Source organism: Macrobrachium rosenbergii, chromosome 50, assembly GCF_040412425.1.
Source record: "Macrobrachium rosenbergii isolate ZJJX-2024 chromosome 50, ASM4041242v1, whole genome shotgun sequence".
In the NCBI taxonomy this organism is placed as follows: Eukaryota; Metazoa; Arthropoda; class Malacostraca; order Decapoda; family Palaemonidae; genus Macrobrachium; species Macrobrachium rosenbergii.
The window spans coordinates 16,527,501-16,545,000 of record NC_089790.1 but is presented as its reverse complement, the minus strand read 5'-3'; the positions used below and the strand labels follow the sequence as shown (position 1 = coordinate 16,545,000).

The 17,500-nt window shown below is 33.8% G+C and overlaps 2 protein-coding genes across 3 annotated transcripts in view; one reads left to right on the top strand and one right to left on the bottom strand.

Moving 5' to 3' along the window:
- Positions 1-13,953, bottom strand: part of LOC136832917 (uncharacterized) — a 26,272-nt gene extending 12,319 nt beyond the window's left edge. The window contains exon 1 of the mRNA XM_067094575.1: positions 13,751-13,953. Within this exon, the coding sequence (XP_066950676.1) occupies positions 13,751-13,953 (203 nt within the window). The remainder of the gene's footprint in view (positions 1-13,750) is intronic.
- Positions 8,042-17,500, top strand: part of LOC136832667 (cell adhesion molecule Dscam2-like) — a 787,908-nt gene continuing 778,449 nt past the window's right edge. For both annotated transcript variants that reach the window (XM_067093969.1, XM_067093965.1), the window contains exon 1: positions 8,042-8,437. The gene's annotated coding sequence lies outside the window, so the exon portion shown is untranslated. The remainder of the gene's footprint in view (positions 8,438-17,500) is intronic.

Below are 17,500 nucleotides of genomic sequence, written 5' to 3'. Positions count from 1 at the left end.
GCATTGCTGCGCTCCTCGTCAAGACGTGCGGGCAATATGAATCTTCAGGCCCTTCTCCGCGCGTGTTCATCCTGTTGATACAAAATGAACACGATTACGATTCAGGGAAAGATATAATCAAGATGACGTCTAATCTAACAGTCCTCAGTGACAATATCCTGTTATTATTATTATTATTATTATTATTATTATTATTATTATTATTATTCATTAACCCTATTCATATGGAACAAGCCCACCACAGGGGCCATTGATTAAATTATTATTATTATTAATTATTATTATTATTATTATTATTATTATTATTATTAATATTATTATTATTATTATTCAGAAGGTGAACCCTATTCATATGGAACAAGCCCACCATAGGGGCCATTAACAATTGAAATTCAGGCCTCCAAAGAATATGTGTTATTATTATTATTATTATTATTATTATTATTATTATTATTATTATTATTATTATTATTATTATTATTATTATTCAGAAGGTGAACCCTATTCATATGGAACAAGCCCACCACAGGGGCCATTGACTTGAAAGTCAAGCTTCCAAAGAATATTATGGTGTTCATTAGATAGAAGTAACACAAGTTAATGGGAAATACAGAAAGAAGGGATAGCTTATTAAAAAAAAATCAAATAAAAGAACAAATTAAATAAACATATGAAAATGCAACTTAAATGATTACAATACAAGGAGGATTGTATTAGGGTAGTAATGCATTGCATCTTCGCTTGAACTTCTGAAGTTCAAATTGCTCGACATGATTTGTGTAAAACTACAGGATTTTACATAAAAAAACCTACCAAGATTCTTAGATTACTTCGTATTGTCCAGCACATAAGAAAAATGTTTTCGGGAAACGAAACATTCGATGGATAAAAGATTAAGCATCGTAAAGTAAAGTCTAGCTTCATATTGCGAGGAGTTTTAATCAAGGAAGCTATTAGCCTGTACTCAGTTCTAAATTGACTAAACGTGTTTCTTTTCATAGCTATTGAAAATATTGACTATTCCTGATAATTTTCCAGTTTACGTCAGTAACCAAAGATCCGGCTTCAGTATTAGAGTAGCCCAAAGTAAAGGGATTGTGTCTCTCCCCAAGGTTTCAGTAATCTAAAGTAATCTTCTTGGGGCTTCTAAAGTGCGGGATTTTTACTCTATCGCGGTATGTTCCTCTTGCCCCCTCGTAAGTTTAAACGGAAGAACAATCTGATTTGCCTTTAAACCACTCTTTAGTTTTCTGTAAAAGAAAACTATTGAGATGGCTATTTGTCTGTACGTCCGCACTTTTTCTGTCCGCCCTCTGATCTTAAAAACTACTAAGGCTAGAGGGCTGCAAATTGGAATGTTGATCATCCTCCCTTCAGTCATCAGACATACCAAATTACAGCCCTCTAGCCTCAGTTGTTTGTATTTTATTTAAAGTTAAAGTTAGCCATGATCGTGCGTCTGGCATCGCTTTAGGACAGGCCACCACCGGGCCGTGGCTGAAAGTTTCGTGGGCCGCGGCTCATTCAGCGTTATACGTTGTACAGAAAACTCGATTGCGCTGAAGAAACTTTACCCCACTTTTTACTTGTTGTATTCATGAAGGACTTTTTGGGGTCAAGTTTCAGGGAAGATGGCGTTCTCGAATTATATTTCGATTATTCGCGTCCTTCTGTCCTTGGGAACAGATAATTCGGGTTTTCCGTTCACAGTGAAATTTAGGTTTCACGAATTGTATTTGGATGATTATTCGTGTCCTTCTATCCTTGCGAACAGATAATTCGGGTTTTCCGTTCGCTGTGAAATTTAAGTTTCACGAATTATATTTGGATTATTCGCGTCCTTGTATCCTTGGGAACAGATCATTCGGGTTGTCCGTTCGCAGTGAAATTTAAGTTTCATGAATTATGTTTGGATTATTCGCGTCCTTCTATCCTTGCGAACAGATAATTCGGGTTTTCCGTTGGCAGTGAACTTGAAATTTGTGATATCTCTTAAATATATTAGTATGTCCAGGAAAGGATTTCTGTTATGTTTTTCCAATTATAAAGAAAGCTTAATGTTGTGTCGCTGAATTAGTTAAAGAATCTATTAATGTTTATTCCGGTCGGATTTCGAAAAGTCAAATCGTCATCCGCACAACCTCATCTAGGCCTTATCATGAGGTTTAATGGACCTTAATAATAATAATAATAATAATAATAATAATAATAATAATAATAATAATAATAATAATAAATGATACATATTCTTTGGAAGCTTGAATTTCAAGTCAGTTGCCCCCGTGGTAGGCTTTTCCCATATGAATAGGGTTCACCTTCAATAATAATAATAATAATAATAATAATAATAATAATAATAATAATAATAATAATAATAACAGGATATTGTCACTGAGGACTGTTAGATTGGACGTCATCTTGAATATATATTCCACTGAATCGTAATCGTGTTCATTTTGTATAAACAGGATGAACACGCGCGGAGAAGGGCCTGAAGATTCATATTGCCCGCACGTCTTGACGAGGAGCGCAGCAATGCTCCTTTATGCTTTCAATAAGTTTCCGGAGTGACGAAAAGCCTCTTGGGCGAACAGCAGCAGTGTTTGCCTGCTCCTGGTACATAATATCACGTCTCATATCTCGTCTCCCTTTTGACGGGAACCAAACACGTCCTTTGGTTATGTCGAGACGGCAGACACTCTCTCTCTCTCTCTCTCTCTCTCTCTCTCTCTCTCTCTCTCTCTCTCTCTCTCTCTCTCTCTCTCGGTTGTATTCATAGGCGTCCTTTTAACTGAGGGGGATGATGGCTTTGCTAGTTTAATATTACGAATCTCTCTCTCTCTCTCGGTTGCATTGAAGGCGTCCTTTTAACTGAGGGGGCATGATGACTCCTTTAACTAGGATTTAATATTACTAATATCTCTCTCTCTCTCTCTCTCTCTCTCTCTCTCTCTCTCTCTCTCTCTCTCTCTCTCTCTCTCTCTCTCAGGCCTCGGGGATCTATAGGAAGCGGGTGGGGGGAATCGTTCTCGACGGGCGTGACGCCCCCCGACGGAGAAATTTTGAAAATTGCAAGGCTAGGTTTAGCTGCGCTGAGTCTGAAAAGCTTATCTTTGCTTCCTTCCGTCCTCCAGTTTGCTGCGCCTATTTGCCTGCACTTGTTTGCCCTAATCAAGATTGTTATTGCTTTGTGAGAGCTTGTGGGTTTGTTGGATAGATGACGAGTCATATGTTTTATTTGGCCTTATTAATTTAGTAGTTTAGTTGACCACTTTTTAATCCGAGACATCCTAATTATCCTAGAAATTATAAGAACGTAATTGAGGTCTTTGGTAAATACATACATTATCAAAATGGCAAATGCCTGTTATTTCTGCTATTGTGTTTGTCATTTGAACAGTTTAGTTGCCTACTTATTAATCTGAGACTTCCTAATTACCATTAAAATTATTATTATTATTATTATTATTATTATTATTATTATTATTATTATTATTATTATTATTATTATTATTGAACCTTATTCATATGTAACAAACCCACCACACGGGTGACTGACTTGCAATTCAAGCTTCCGAAGAATATGGTGTTTATTTGGAATAACTTACAGAAAATATTAGGAGATGCAGAAAGGAGAGATGAGTCATGAGAAAAGAAAAAAATAGATTTGATAGGTAAATAGATAAAAATACAAATAAACTATTAAAATAAAAGGTAAATTGTTGTAGAACACTAGTGCATTGCATCTTCGCTTGGATTTTTGAGGTTCTAATTGCAAATATCTATTATATTGCTCTCTTTTTTCAGCAGTTTATAGTTGCTTACTTTTAACTTGAGAATAATCAACTATCACTGAAATGATTAGGACCCATTTGGTCTCTCTGAGACTTCCTAAATATCTTGACAATTAAAAGGAAGAGATTGATCTCCCAATATTATTTTCTAAAGGAATCTTGCTTATCTTTAGAGCATATAAAAGAATAAAGCTTATTATGGTTCTTTCGTGAACCGGCTGATAAATGGAACGGAATATAAAACTTAGGCCAAAGGCCAAGCGCTGGACCTATGAGGTCATTTAGCGCTGAAAGGGAAACTGAGAGTAAAGAAGTTTGAATGGTGTAACAGGAGGATAGCCTCGCAGTTGCACTATAAATGAATTGTTAGGAGAGGATGGAAAGTAAGGTGAAGGAGAGAGAATATGAATGGAGGTACAGTCAAATGAATGAAAGGGGTTGCAGTAGCTAGGTGCCTAAGGAAGGTACGCTGCAAAAAATCTTATCAAGTGATGCCTACAGCGCACTGTGTGAGGTGCACTGAAGGCGCTACCCGCCGCCCCCTACGGGAATCTGATAAACTTTTTTTAATGCATCTGAACTTAACACCTGAACGACTTGTACCTTGGGCATTTATGTTGAAAGCGTGTCCATAGATATAAGGGCATCTTTATTCAAGCCCTTATTAGCCCCGCTATTATTATAACAGTGTCGATCTGTTGCGTTGACGATTGTACTTTTATCTTTTCATGAAAAGGGTTGTCACATTTGGTAGCCAGCGGTCCCGAGTGTATTTTCTGATTCAATTGTCGAGCGATAACTTTTAAGCATCACACAATAGGTCAAGTGTTGATAAGAATAGGGGCTAATTTTGAACATTTATCTTTTTTAATAAAGGTAATTGTCTCAATAACTGTGTTACATTTTAAGCTTAGATCCGCAATTTCATTATGATTTTTTATACCCTTTGGGGAGAGAGAGAGAGAGAGAGAGAGAGAGAGAGAGAGAGAGAGAGAGAGAGAGAGAGAGAGAGAGAGAGAGAGAATTATCTATTAATGATTTAGAGTAATGCAAATTTTCTGTGCATTTTTATGTATATTTTTTTAATAAACATAGAACGTATATATAAATAATGGTTAATTTTAAGCATTTTTTAAAAGAATATAATTTTCTCCATAATTACACTGCCTTTTAAACTTTGATGCAGAGAGAGAGAGAGAGAGAGAGAGAGAGAGAGAGAGAGAGAGAGAGAGAGAGAGAGAGAGAATTATCTATTAATAATTTAGAGTAATTTCACATGATTTTTAGGGATGGCTGTAGTCAGGCAGTACAAATTATTTACTGCACTTTTATGCAATTTTTTTTTAAATAAGCTTAAGGGTATACATAAAATAGGCTTAATTTTGAGTATTTTTAAAAAACAAATGCAATTTCCTCCACAACTCTATTATATTGTAGACTCTGATCCGTAATTTAATTATGATTTTGTATACCCTTGTTGAGAGAGAGAGAGAGTGAGTATTATCCATTAATAATTTTGAGTAATAATTCATGAATTATTAAGAATCGCTGTAGTCGAGAAGTATAAATTTCCTGTGTACGGTTATGTGTTTATTTTTATGAACATGGAAAGTGTACATAAAAGTGTAAACGTTTTCCACGGCTAAAATACTCTTCAGGATATGATTATTCAAAATATTCTGGTTAACTTCCGGAAAGAACTGTTGTAATTTATAATACTTCTTTTGCGCCAATAGTCCATCAAGTATGGCGCTGAACTTATTAGTATATATATATATATATATATATATATATATATATATATATATATATATATATATATATATATATATATATATATATATATATAAAATGTTAAAGCATCTACCTATAAAAATATATAGTCAAACCAATAAGGGAAAACTATTATTCTAAATAGTCCCATTTAAAATTTCCTGATAGCGTATGCGTAAATGATATGATTATACAACCAACATAAAACAGAAATTAGGCTAGTATGGCTAAAACAAAAATAATGATTAAAATGGCATAAATTGATTCTAATTTTTGTTCACCATGAATAACATTTAAAAAAAATAATAATTAACAAACGTTTAGTTTTCACTTTGATACCAGTGAATTTTATATTTCGATGATTTTCAAACATGGATGACTTGCCTAATTTAATCAAATCAGTTCAAACTTATATTTTGTTACTGTTATTGATGTATTCTAATGGGCAGGAAAAGAAACCATAAGCTTTTCATATATATACAGTATATATATAGTGTATATATATATATATATATATATATATATATATATATATATATATATATATATATATATATATACATATATATATTTATATATATATATATATATATATATAATATATATATATATATATATATATATATATATATATATATATATATATATATATATATATATATATATATATATGCAAGCTTATGGTTTCTTTTCCTGCTTCATTAAAATACATCAATAACAGTAATGGAAATAGTACATGCCCAGCAATCAATATATAAAAATATAATTTTGAACTGATTTGAATAAATTAGGCATAGTCATCCACGTTTGAAAATCATCGAAATATAAAATTCACAGGCATCACCAGTGAAAAACTAAATGTTTGTTAATTAATCTCTTTTGTTTAAAAATGTCATTCATGGTGAACAAAAGTTAGAATAAATTTTTGTGATTTTAATCACTATTTTTGTTTTAGCCATATTAGCCTAATGTCTGTTATAGCCTATGTTGGTTGCGGTATCGTATCGTTAACGCATGGGATATCAGGTCATTTTAAATGGGACTGTTTAGAATAAAAGTTTTTCTGTATTGATTTAATCATATATTTTTATAGGCAGAAACATTGTTTGTTCTTCAACGCACAATTTGCAATAGGTAACATGGAGAACAAAGAACATGCAATGGTTTTGTTACCCATCGAATTAGGAAGAAAATGGTTCTATTACATCTTTTAGAAAACGAACACTATTCAGTTAATTGGTAACTACGAAATTACTTTCGAAACCTGTTATAAGATTATAGGATAATTTAGATTTTTTTACTTATAAAATTTAAGCTGTGAAACCAAATACTTAGGTACCTTCAGCCAGTCAGCGCTTAAGACAGTGAAAAGAGGGAGTTGGAGTGGTTGGACAGCAAGATAAAGAGTTTCAGAACATAAATGAAATAAAGTATAAGGATTTAAAGGTGGAATTGTGAGACAATCCACATTTAAATTACGAATTAACAGTTAGAGGTGTTGGACCGGAAAATAGAAGGGAAAAAGCGGGAATGGTAGGTAGAGCAAAAGGCTAAAAAGTGGGTGCAGCTACAGGCCGAAGGGACACTAAAACGCCTTCTAGTAGGCCTAGCCATGCCTACATTGCACCACGTGAGGTGCACTGTCTGCACTACCCTTCTTGCCTTCAATCCTTTAGGGATGAATTTGCCTTTCCTTTCCTTGACCCCAGTTAATGTGTCAACCAACAGCTGGGTCGACTGGTGGTCTGCAGACCTACTGGGTCAAGTGTCAGCAAGGGTCAAGAAGCTGAAGCTTAAGGTCGATGCCAAAGTCATCATCAGTAGCGCGTCTGTGCTACCTCACACTTCTTGCATTGTCTCCACGTGACTGAAATCACCCAGAATGCTTTGTTTTTAACATTTTTAACATACCTTTGTATCATATTTCAATTTTCTTATAATTGCTCAACATACAGTATGTATTAAATATACCATAACCTGTTTTTGGTTCCTTATTTGATAAATTACATTTTTTTCATTTAGTGGAAATAAGCAGTACACACACACACACACACACACACACACACACACACACACACACACATATATATATATATATATATATATATATATATATATATATATATATATAATCATACAGTGCTTACTATGTTCTCAGTACATAACATATTATTTTCCGTAAATAACGCCATGATTGAATAACGCCTTTACTGTATAGAAAAGTTGGTATTTTATAATGTATAATTAATTATAAATATATTTGCAATACGCAAACAAAGCACAAACTCCAGGAAAAAACACTCTCATGACCGACGGATCAATAAGGAACATGAAAATGAACACCTAAAAAAGAACACACACACAATAAAGGTTCATCACGAATACTCAATAACAAGCAGTGAGGGTAAGGAGACCGTGACGTCACAGCCGTACCACTTGAAGTTGAAGAATTGCCGAATTGGCGTCTTAGCCTCAGTCGTTCATGAACATATAAAGTGAAAGGTAGTACGTGTGCGTTCCTGTTTCCGCTTGTGAACATATTATGCTTCTCTTGTGTTTAAGCTTAGTTACGAATATTGGAATAAAGACTGTACGACAGATAATCATCAAGATTAACAATTTGTTGATTTATTAACTGGAATAAGGGGGGGATTGTGGGGGTGGTGGCGCTTAAATCCCCCTCCCAAAGTAGAGCAGAAGCACGTGGTATCAAAACGTCCCGGCGCCATTAGTCAGTCACCTGTTGATTCTTCACGCCCTCCTATTTCATTTTTCATCGCGAATAACCTTAATTCATTCCCTCGTTCTACGTTTGTTTTGGGGTTGTAATGAGAATGATAGAGCAGGTGAAACCATAAAGTATGATGAAGGTAAGTAATTGAGATTTCATACACCGGTAGCACCTATCTCCAAATTACGCCTATAGGCCTTTAATTCACTTTACAGTTTCACAAAGTAATTTCAGATGTTTCACTATAATCACTCGGGTGACGCCACGTGAGTCGTTATTTCTGAACCGTTTAAGTATTCTACTTATACTCTTGGGAAGTTAGGTTTCATTTTTGGTACGCCAACGCGTGAGTCTTGTTTTAGGATTTCTCAACCGTTTTACTCATTTAATTTTACTCTTTAGGAGACGAAATTAGGTAATTCTAAGCCGGCTGTAGGAGCTAACTAGTTAGGTTTCATTTTATTTTACTTCCTTTAGGCCAACGCCAATACGCCAGCCAGCTCGCAATGGCTTGTTTTAGGAATTTAAAACTAACACATGTGTCTTAATCATTTAATTTTACTGGTTTTAGTTATGGAGACGAAATTGCCGGCTTACAGTTATCAAAAAATTTACTTGATAATTTCTAAGTTAATTTTTGAATAGCCTAAAAAACGATTTACAGTCTAGCTCACCGGGAAAGAAATTATTACAGTTATCAAAAACCTATAAAAAATTTTTGAATAGATTTCAGTGGCCTATAAAAAAATAGAATTCGCACATGATCAGTACGCCTAGTTGATTATTTGCATTATTATTTATGAATATTATGTATAGCGTTCATGTAATTCTAACGCTAACTGCACTTATATCATTGAAAGAACTTGGTAGGCGTATACAGCAAACGGTATAAAATTACGCAAAGAATTGAATTGCAAGTTCATATTCAATTCCATTTGTCAGGAAGTATAAAACGAAATACAATAAGGGAGTACAGTATTTATATAGAATTCAGTCTTAACATATATTATCTAGAACATAAATGAGTATAAGAAGTATACGTTGTCTTAGGCGTATGTGTCAATGATTTTATATGATTTAATAACTATATAGTCGGATGTATTAGACCTTTGTCATATATTATTGAGGATATATAATTAGCAAAAAAAGTATACGTTCGCCAGGGCCTCTGTAAAAGTAAATTCGTATATGCTTTTAATAATTCGTGTTATGCATTAGACCGATGTTTATCTTGAATAGTTTTAATCTGTAAATAATTCACTAAACCGGTTTCCTGGTATCAACAATATCAAGAAATTAACAATTCTCTTGTCCAAATCTCACGTTTTATCATATTGTTACCAAAATTTAATACAAGCGTGAGACTTAGAGAGGGGAATTGTTAATTATTGTTAACAATATCAAGAAAACGGTTTAGTGACATGTTGAATTATTTACAGGTTAAAGACATTTAAAACAACAGCATGGGTCTTATGCATTAGACTAGTCATTTATGTCTTAAATTAGCCTTCAACGTAGCTTGATCGAATCGGTTCGCCATATTGCACTTCTAGAAGAGAAGAGTTTCAGGTATACCAACCCTTCCGAGATAGACTTGTAATGGTGCTACCTTGGCTTGTTATCTACGCGTCACCTACTCCGAGGTGCTTGTACTTAACACTGTACGGTAAACTTACGTAAAGTACTAGACGGCCGCACGAAGTATCGGTTATTAATATGATTTGTCGACCACAGATTATAGAAATGGGTGTATATAATACTTTGACCCCCGAGGGGCTAGTACTAAACACGACGTCCCAAGGAGCTTCTGTCATGTTCAGTACTAGCACCTCGGATTAGGTGACGCGTAGATAACAAGCCAAAGTAGCACCCATGTAATTATCATTTGTTGCTGATTATTGCGGTCGTTTGATGTATGATTTTAGAATAACTAGATTGTCGAAATTTCTTGCAGGAAATGTTCATATTTTCTGAGTCAGTGGAAACGCCTCACTAGACTTTTGTTTATTTATTTACTGTATATAGGGGGCGGGGGGGGATATGACATTTTAAATTCATATGCGTGAGTAGGTAGTAGGTCAAGTTGGAGTATATAGTATCATCCTGTGCAGTATTGATGGAAGCATGACTAAGATCTTAGGTTTTGATATATATATATATATATATATATATATATATATATATATATATATATATATATATATATATATATATATATATATATATATATATATATATATATATATATATATATATATATATATATATATATATATATATATTATATATATATACCTTTTGGGCATAGTGTTTCCAGTAAGCATTCTTCAGTAAAAGCAATTGTTTTAGTGGCATCAGTAAGTTTTCCTAAAGGAATCTTCATATAGTTTGACATATATGTATTTTGCCATGATCTCTTGTGACTAATACACAATCTTCCTTCTTCCAGTTTGTTGTTTTCCGCAACGGGAGTTGTTTCGTCACTGTCTCATTTTCTTGTTGTTTATGATTGGGCTGGCGTTGTGCCTTAGGATCTTGACCGTAGAGCGGCCCGCAAACTTATTTTATAAATTTGTTAGGTTGTTCTACGCATCAGGTTTAAAAACAGATGTTGCAGTGAACAGTTGCTCTTTTACATGTCAAGAGAAATGCTTATGCCTGACCTTTGCCCATTTTCCTCTCTAAAACCACCAGGGGAAAATGTTTAATGTTTAACTAATGCCGGCGTGTATTGGATATCTTTTATAGGTTAAATAGGCCTAGGCCTGTACACTCACATGAGTTATTTCACCCCACAGCCGTGTGTGATTCGGTGTACATAGGTATTCCTTGCTCCCTTCAACTATAATCCCAGGTTATAGGGGATGTATTTATAATATATTTAATATTTTACTCCTTGCGAAAAGAAAGAATCAACATTTACATAGAACTGTGAAGCATATATCTGTGAAAGTTTTGGTCTTCCTTAGGAATCAACCGTGATAGAAAACGTAGGTGGCTTGAGTTACAGAAAACTAATTTCGCAATATTTATTGGGGCTCTATTGTAAATCAAATATGTAAGTTTAAATTATTATTATTATTATTATTATTATTATTATTATTATTATTATTATTATTATTATTATTATTATATTGACAGGGAGAATCGAGCAGGCTCTCGAAGGCTCTCGTTTTATATATATATATATATATATATATATATATATATATATATATATATATATATATATATATATATATATATATATATATATATATATATATATATATATATATATATATATATATATATATATATATTTACTCAGGCACCATTGTGGATTTCGGTATTATTTTATAAGTTGAGTTGCCAATACACGATATGAAATTGTAACCTACATTTTTGAAAAAGAGCTCTACATCAAATTATGACTTATAAGGTATGACAATACCAACACCCCTATTTTACGTGGTATTATTTTATATTGGCAACTTATAAAATTTTACCAAGATTTCTTCACCGTATTATTATTATTATTATTATTATTATTATTATTATTATTATTATTATTATTATTATTATTATTATTATTATTATATATGAAACTGATTCCGTTTGAAGAAAAGTTGAATATACTTGCAATAAAGAGAGAATGTATCGAAAATAAAAGTAAATAAAAAATAAATGTTTTCTAGATACTAATCTCAAGCGAGTGAACTCAAATTCAGAATGATGGTAGTACAGCGATTATAACATAAATGAAGGCATGATGATATTAGTTTTCTTAGTTACTATAAATATTTTCCAGTATTGCCCAAATCAAAGAAATTAAAATGATGTTAGTGTCCTTATAAAGTTATGGCCGTTTATTTTTTCACAAGTCAGTTTCTTAGAAAGTAATTTCGAGATATCGACTCAGTTATTTGTTGTAGGTCTATGTGGTCATGAGGGAATACAATATATCAATAATTGTTTAATAATCGTTGTTCTTCAGAAAAATTCGTTTAGTACTGCAACTTGATTTAAAGAGTTTTTATTTAAAAGTCTAAGGTTGGCAAAGTAACAGTAGATTTTAGTTTAATTTTGATTGGAATATATTTAAATCAAGCTTAGTGACAACATTTTATATTATACTGATATTATGTGTGTGTGTGTATATATATATATATATATATATATATATATATATATATATATATATATATATATATACATACATATATATGTATATATATACAAATACTGTATATGAGCGGATGTATGTACAGTATATTTCAATTCAACTTAAACTATATATACATACATACATACATACATACATACATACATACATACATACATACATACATACGCGCATACCCTCAAATCAACAGTCATGCACCTACATACGTCGACACACAAATTTCATTAGCATCACATCCTGTCCCCAATAGCTCAGTGGTTAGCGTCATTTCGCTGGACACCCTGAATCATTATCGATTGCCCGTCCATTTATCACTTCAAAGGCCTTTGATTTCAGTTCCTCTGTTCAATTGCATCATCCCAATGCTTGATTAGTCGTTTTCTCCTTGTTTCTGTGGCTTTCCAAATTATCTTTTCTCCTAAGTATACCTTGTATATTATACAAACCACTGAGCTGATTAACAGCTATTTCAATTCAACTTAAACTAAATCTGTCCCGAAGGATTAGACTTATTTATACGTGGCTAAGAACCAATTGGTTACATATATAACCCCACAACAGTCATGCACCTACATTGTGGAATCCATTAGCATCACATCCTCTCCCGAAAAGTGAATTTCTAACACCAGAAATAAATTGCTTCACTAAAGGCCTTTCATCTCAGTTGGCCTGTTCAATTGAACTCATCCCATCGAGTGATTAGTCGAAGCTCAACTTGTTTCGGTGGCAACAAATTATCTTTTCTCCTAAGGTCCATCTACCTCTTGTATGTGTTTCGTCTGCATATCTACTCTTGTCAGCCCCAGTTATCCCCTTACAGTCACTGTGTGTTAGTGTTGTCCAAACAGGTTCTTTTTTTAATTACCGGAGCACTGTAGGCATTACTTAAGGTATTTTTCAGCGTTGCTGTAGTACCTAGCTGCAGCCCCTTTCATTCAATTTACTGTACGTCCGTTCATATTCTCTTTCTTCCATCTTACTTTCCTCAACCCTCTCTTAACAGTTGTTTCATAGGTTTTTCCTCCTGCTACGCCTTGAAAACCTTTTCACTCTCAATTTCCCTTTCAGCGTTGAATGACCTCATGATAGGTCCCAGCGCTTGGTCTGAACCCCTAAAGTTTATACTCCAATTCCAATTTTTAAAAGATAATGGAAGTAAGTGAAATGATGGAAATTCGAACCGGAAATGACATCAAATGCCAAAATTCCAACTCTTTCCGATGGGGAAATATTGGTTCGGATTTACTTTTTTTTTTTAGGGGACTTTGGAATGTCAGGCATTTCAACGGTAGAGGATTGGTCTGTCTGTGCCCGTTCTCCTCCTCCTCCTCCTCCTCCTCCTCCTCCTCCTCCTCCTCCTCCTCCTCCTCCTCCTCCTCCTTCTTCTTCTTCTTCTTCTTCTTCTTCTTCTTCTTCTTCTTCTTCTTCTTCTTCTTGTTCAGATAGACCCAAATCCTCAGGTCAAGCCGTGTTTTTCGTGCGGTCTCCATCCCGCTCATTTTTGTTGTTATCTTTTTTATTGCCCTGTTTCTTTCTTCCCTTTTGCGTTTTTATTGACCCCATTAAGTTGTTGGTAGTTTGTCTTTACTACTTTAAGGGGTTGTTTTTATGTTGCATGTTGTTTTTTAATAGTATTTTTTTTGACGAAGCGATTCTCTGTTAAAGCTGGACGTGCGTTTTTTAATCAAATTTTTTTTTTTACGTCGCCATCATCATCATCTTTTCCGTAGGTGGCTAGTGCCATTAGTGCACCTCAGGCAGTTCACTTTAGGTATTGTTTAAGGTACTTTGCCGCGTCTCTTCGGCCCCTAGCTGCAGCTCCGTTCATTCCTGTAACTGTACCTCCGTTCATATTCTCTCTCTGCCATCTTACTTTCCTTAACCCTCTCTTAACAGTTGTTTCATAATGTAACTGCGAGTATTTCCTCCTGTTGCGCCTTTCAAACCTTGTTACTCCCAGTGTCCCTTTCAGTGCTGAATGACCTCATAGGTCACAGCGCTTGGCCTTTGGCCTAAATTTTATTATTTATACATCATCATCATCATCTTTAAAGTTTTTTCTGTTATATAGTTTATGAGAATTCTTGTTCTAACGCAAATTAAAGGCGCACTGGCGTAGTTGTGTGTAAGATATTTAAATTATAACATACCATTTTCAGATGCTGTTATGAAATTTTGTTATTCAGATGCTGTTATGGCTCCTTAGTGCATGTGTGGGGTTTTCTCCCAGTTCCACCTCCAGACCACTGTGCCTCATCGCCTTTATTTTCCGGATCTCTTTATCTTGCTGTCCATGCACTCTAACTCTCTCTCTTCGCTCTCTTCAGCGCTGGATGGCCGAAAGTGCCCCAGTGCTTGGCTTGACAGCTTAAAATTCATAAATCAATCAAAATCTGTACACTTTGCAATACCGAACAGGCTGAATTGTGCAATTGAACTTACGCACATGTCCAGGAAAAGCGAACGTACCCGCGCGCACGCATTCTCTCTCTCTCTCTCTCTCTCTCTCTCACGCACGCACATGCATACACACGCAGACGCTGGGTCAAACTTTTGGACGGAGAAAATACTGTCTTCCCCTCCCCTCCTCTACTCCCCCTCCCCTTCTCTACTCCCCTCCCTTCCCCCATGCCCTTCCTTTCCCCTCCCCCCCTCCCCTCCCCCTTCTCCTTCCCTCCCCCACCGCACATGAAAAGTTTTGGCCTAAAGTCTCCCCAAACCGCTTTTCCAATATTCCTTTCAATATGTTGCTTTTGGCCGCTCCAAAGATACACACACTAAGAGCAAGATACACACACAAGAGGAATGCATGAATAGGATTTTATTAAAAAAAAAGTAGCATCCAGGTGGTGGCTCTCGGCAACCTGTTTGATAATCATTATGGCATTTTTTTTATTGGGTCGTTTTGGAAATTAGCCAGAGTTTGGGTACTGTGGGGTTAAGTTTTGATCGTTTAGGCTGTCTGTTGTGGGAGCGGGATCATTGGAATTACGTAAATTGTAAATGGCAAATGTTTAATGATAGAATTTTTTCAATTATTACCTTTTTTCGTGTTGAATATAAATTGCACAAATATTTAATTCTAGACTTTTTCGTGCAATAAGTCCCGTGTACTGGTATAGGCTACTCGTCAGTCAAAAGCTGTTTATGGGAGGATAAGATAAAAAATGATAAATTGCAAATGTTTATGACCAGAGTTTCAATAATTAACCTTTTGTTATGTATATCCACAAGTCAAAAGCCATTTATTATTATTATTATTATTATTATTATTATTATTATTATTATTATTATTATTATTATTATTATTATTGTTGTTGTTGTTGTTGTATATCAGGTTATTAATATTCAATGATATTCTTGTTGATTTTATAAAAAAGTTACAAAGCTTTCGAACCCTGTTCTGGGTTCATCTTCTGAAGATGAACCCAGGACAGGGTATTCTTATAAAAAACAAGAATACCATTGAATATTATTGTGGACCTGATATACAGATATCCTAAAATCTAGAGGAGAAAGACTAATTATTATTATTATTCATAAGATGAACCCTATTCTTATGGAACAAGTTGACTTAAAATTCAAGAAACATTAGAAACAAGGAGCAGAATGTAATGGGAAATACAGAAAGAAGAGATCACTCATTGAAAAAAAAAAATAAATTAACAAATTAATAAATAGAAAGATGTACGTAAATGATTAAAATACAAGAACTGTCTGAGGGTAGTAATGCATTGCATCTTCTCTTGGACTTCTGAAGTGTCCGTTGCACGACATCCTCAGGGAGGCTGTGAAGATAGAATAAAAAATGATAAATTGCAAATATTTATAGAATAAAAAATGACAAATTGCAAATATTTATAGAATAAAAAATGATAAATTGCAAATATTTATAGAATAAAAAACGATAAATTGCAAATATTTATAGAATAAAAAATGATAAATTGCAAATATTTATAGAATAAAAAATGATAAATTGCAACTATTTATAGAATAAAAAATGATAAATTGCAAATATTTATAGAATAAAAATTATAAATTGCAAATATTTATAGAATAAAAATGATAAATTGCCAATATTTATAGAATAAAAAATGATAAATTGCAACTATTTATAGAATAAAAAATTATAAATTGCAACTATTTTATAGAATAAAAAATGATAAATTGCAAATATTTATAGAATAAAAAATGATAAATTGCAACTATTTATGACTGGGGTCTATTCAATAATTAACTCTTGGTGTATATAAGCCGTTTGTGCGGGGGTAAATAAAAAAAGATTATAAATGAAAAATATTTATGACGACGTTTTTCAGTAAATCAAAGCTGTTTATGCGTGGAAAATTAACAATATATCAAGATAAAATGGTTTGCATACTTACTCGCACAATAAAGTTAACATTCAGATAAAAATCTCTCAGACAGAAAAAGTTTGAGAGCGTTTCTGGTGGGGAATGAAGGCAAAACCACTTCTCCCCCCCGTGAAATATATCCCTGTGAACTTTGTGATAATGGATTTCAGATTAGGGGAAAGGAAAGTTAGATGCCTGTTTGGAATATGCATTTAAAAAGGACTTTTGAGTCTCTGGGGATGTCAAGGCCATAATGAAGTTGAGAAAAAAAGTTATGATTTTTGGCGGTCTGCCGAATCGTTTCGAGATGGCTTGCTGTTGTTGTAATTGCTAATTGCTGTTGCGTGTTGTAGTCTTTGCGGAAAATGTTGTATTTCAGACTTTAAATGCTGTTGTTTGTTGCAGTCTTTGTGAAAAAATGTATTTTAGACTTTTAAGCCTTTATTGTGATTTCTGGTGTCTTCATTTTGTTTTGTGTTATTCTATTCCGGTTAACTATGTAAACTGTGCTATGAACATTGTTTTTTATGCTGGTCCGCTGGCATAGTGGTTAGTGTCGTGGAATGCCACGGGGCGATGAAAAAGCACTGGCTCTGTATCATGATCAGTTACTGCTGCAGTGTGGGGTCTGCGGTGGGAGGTTGCAACCAACATTCTTTGGAAGCTTGGATTTCAAGTCAGT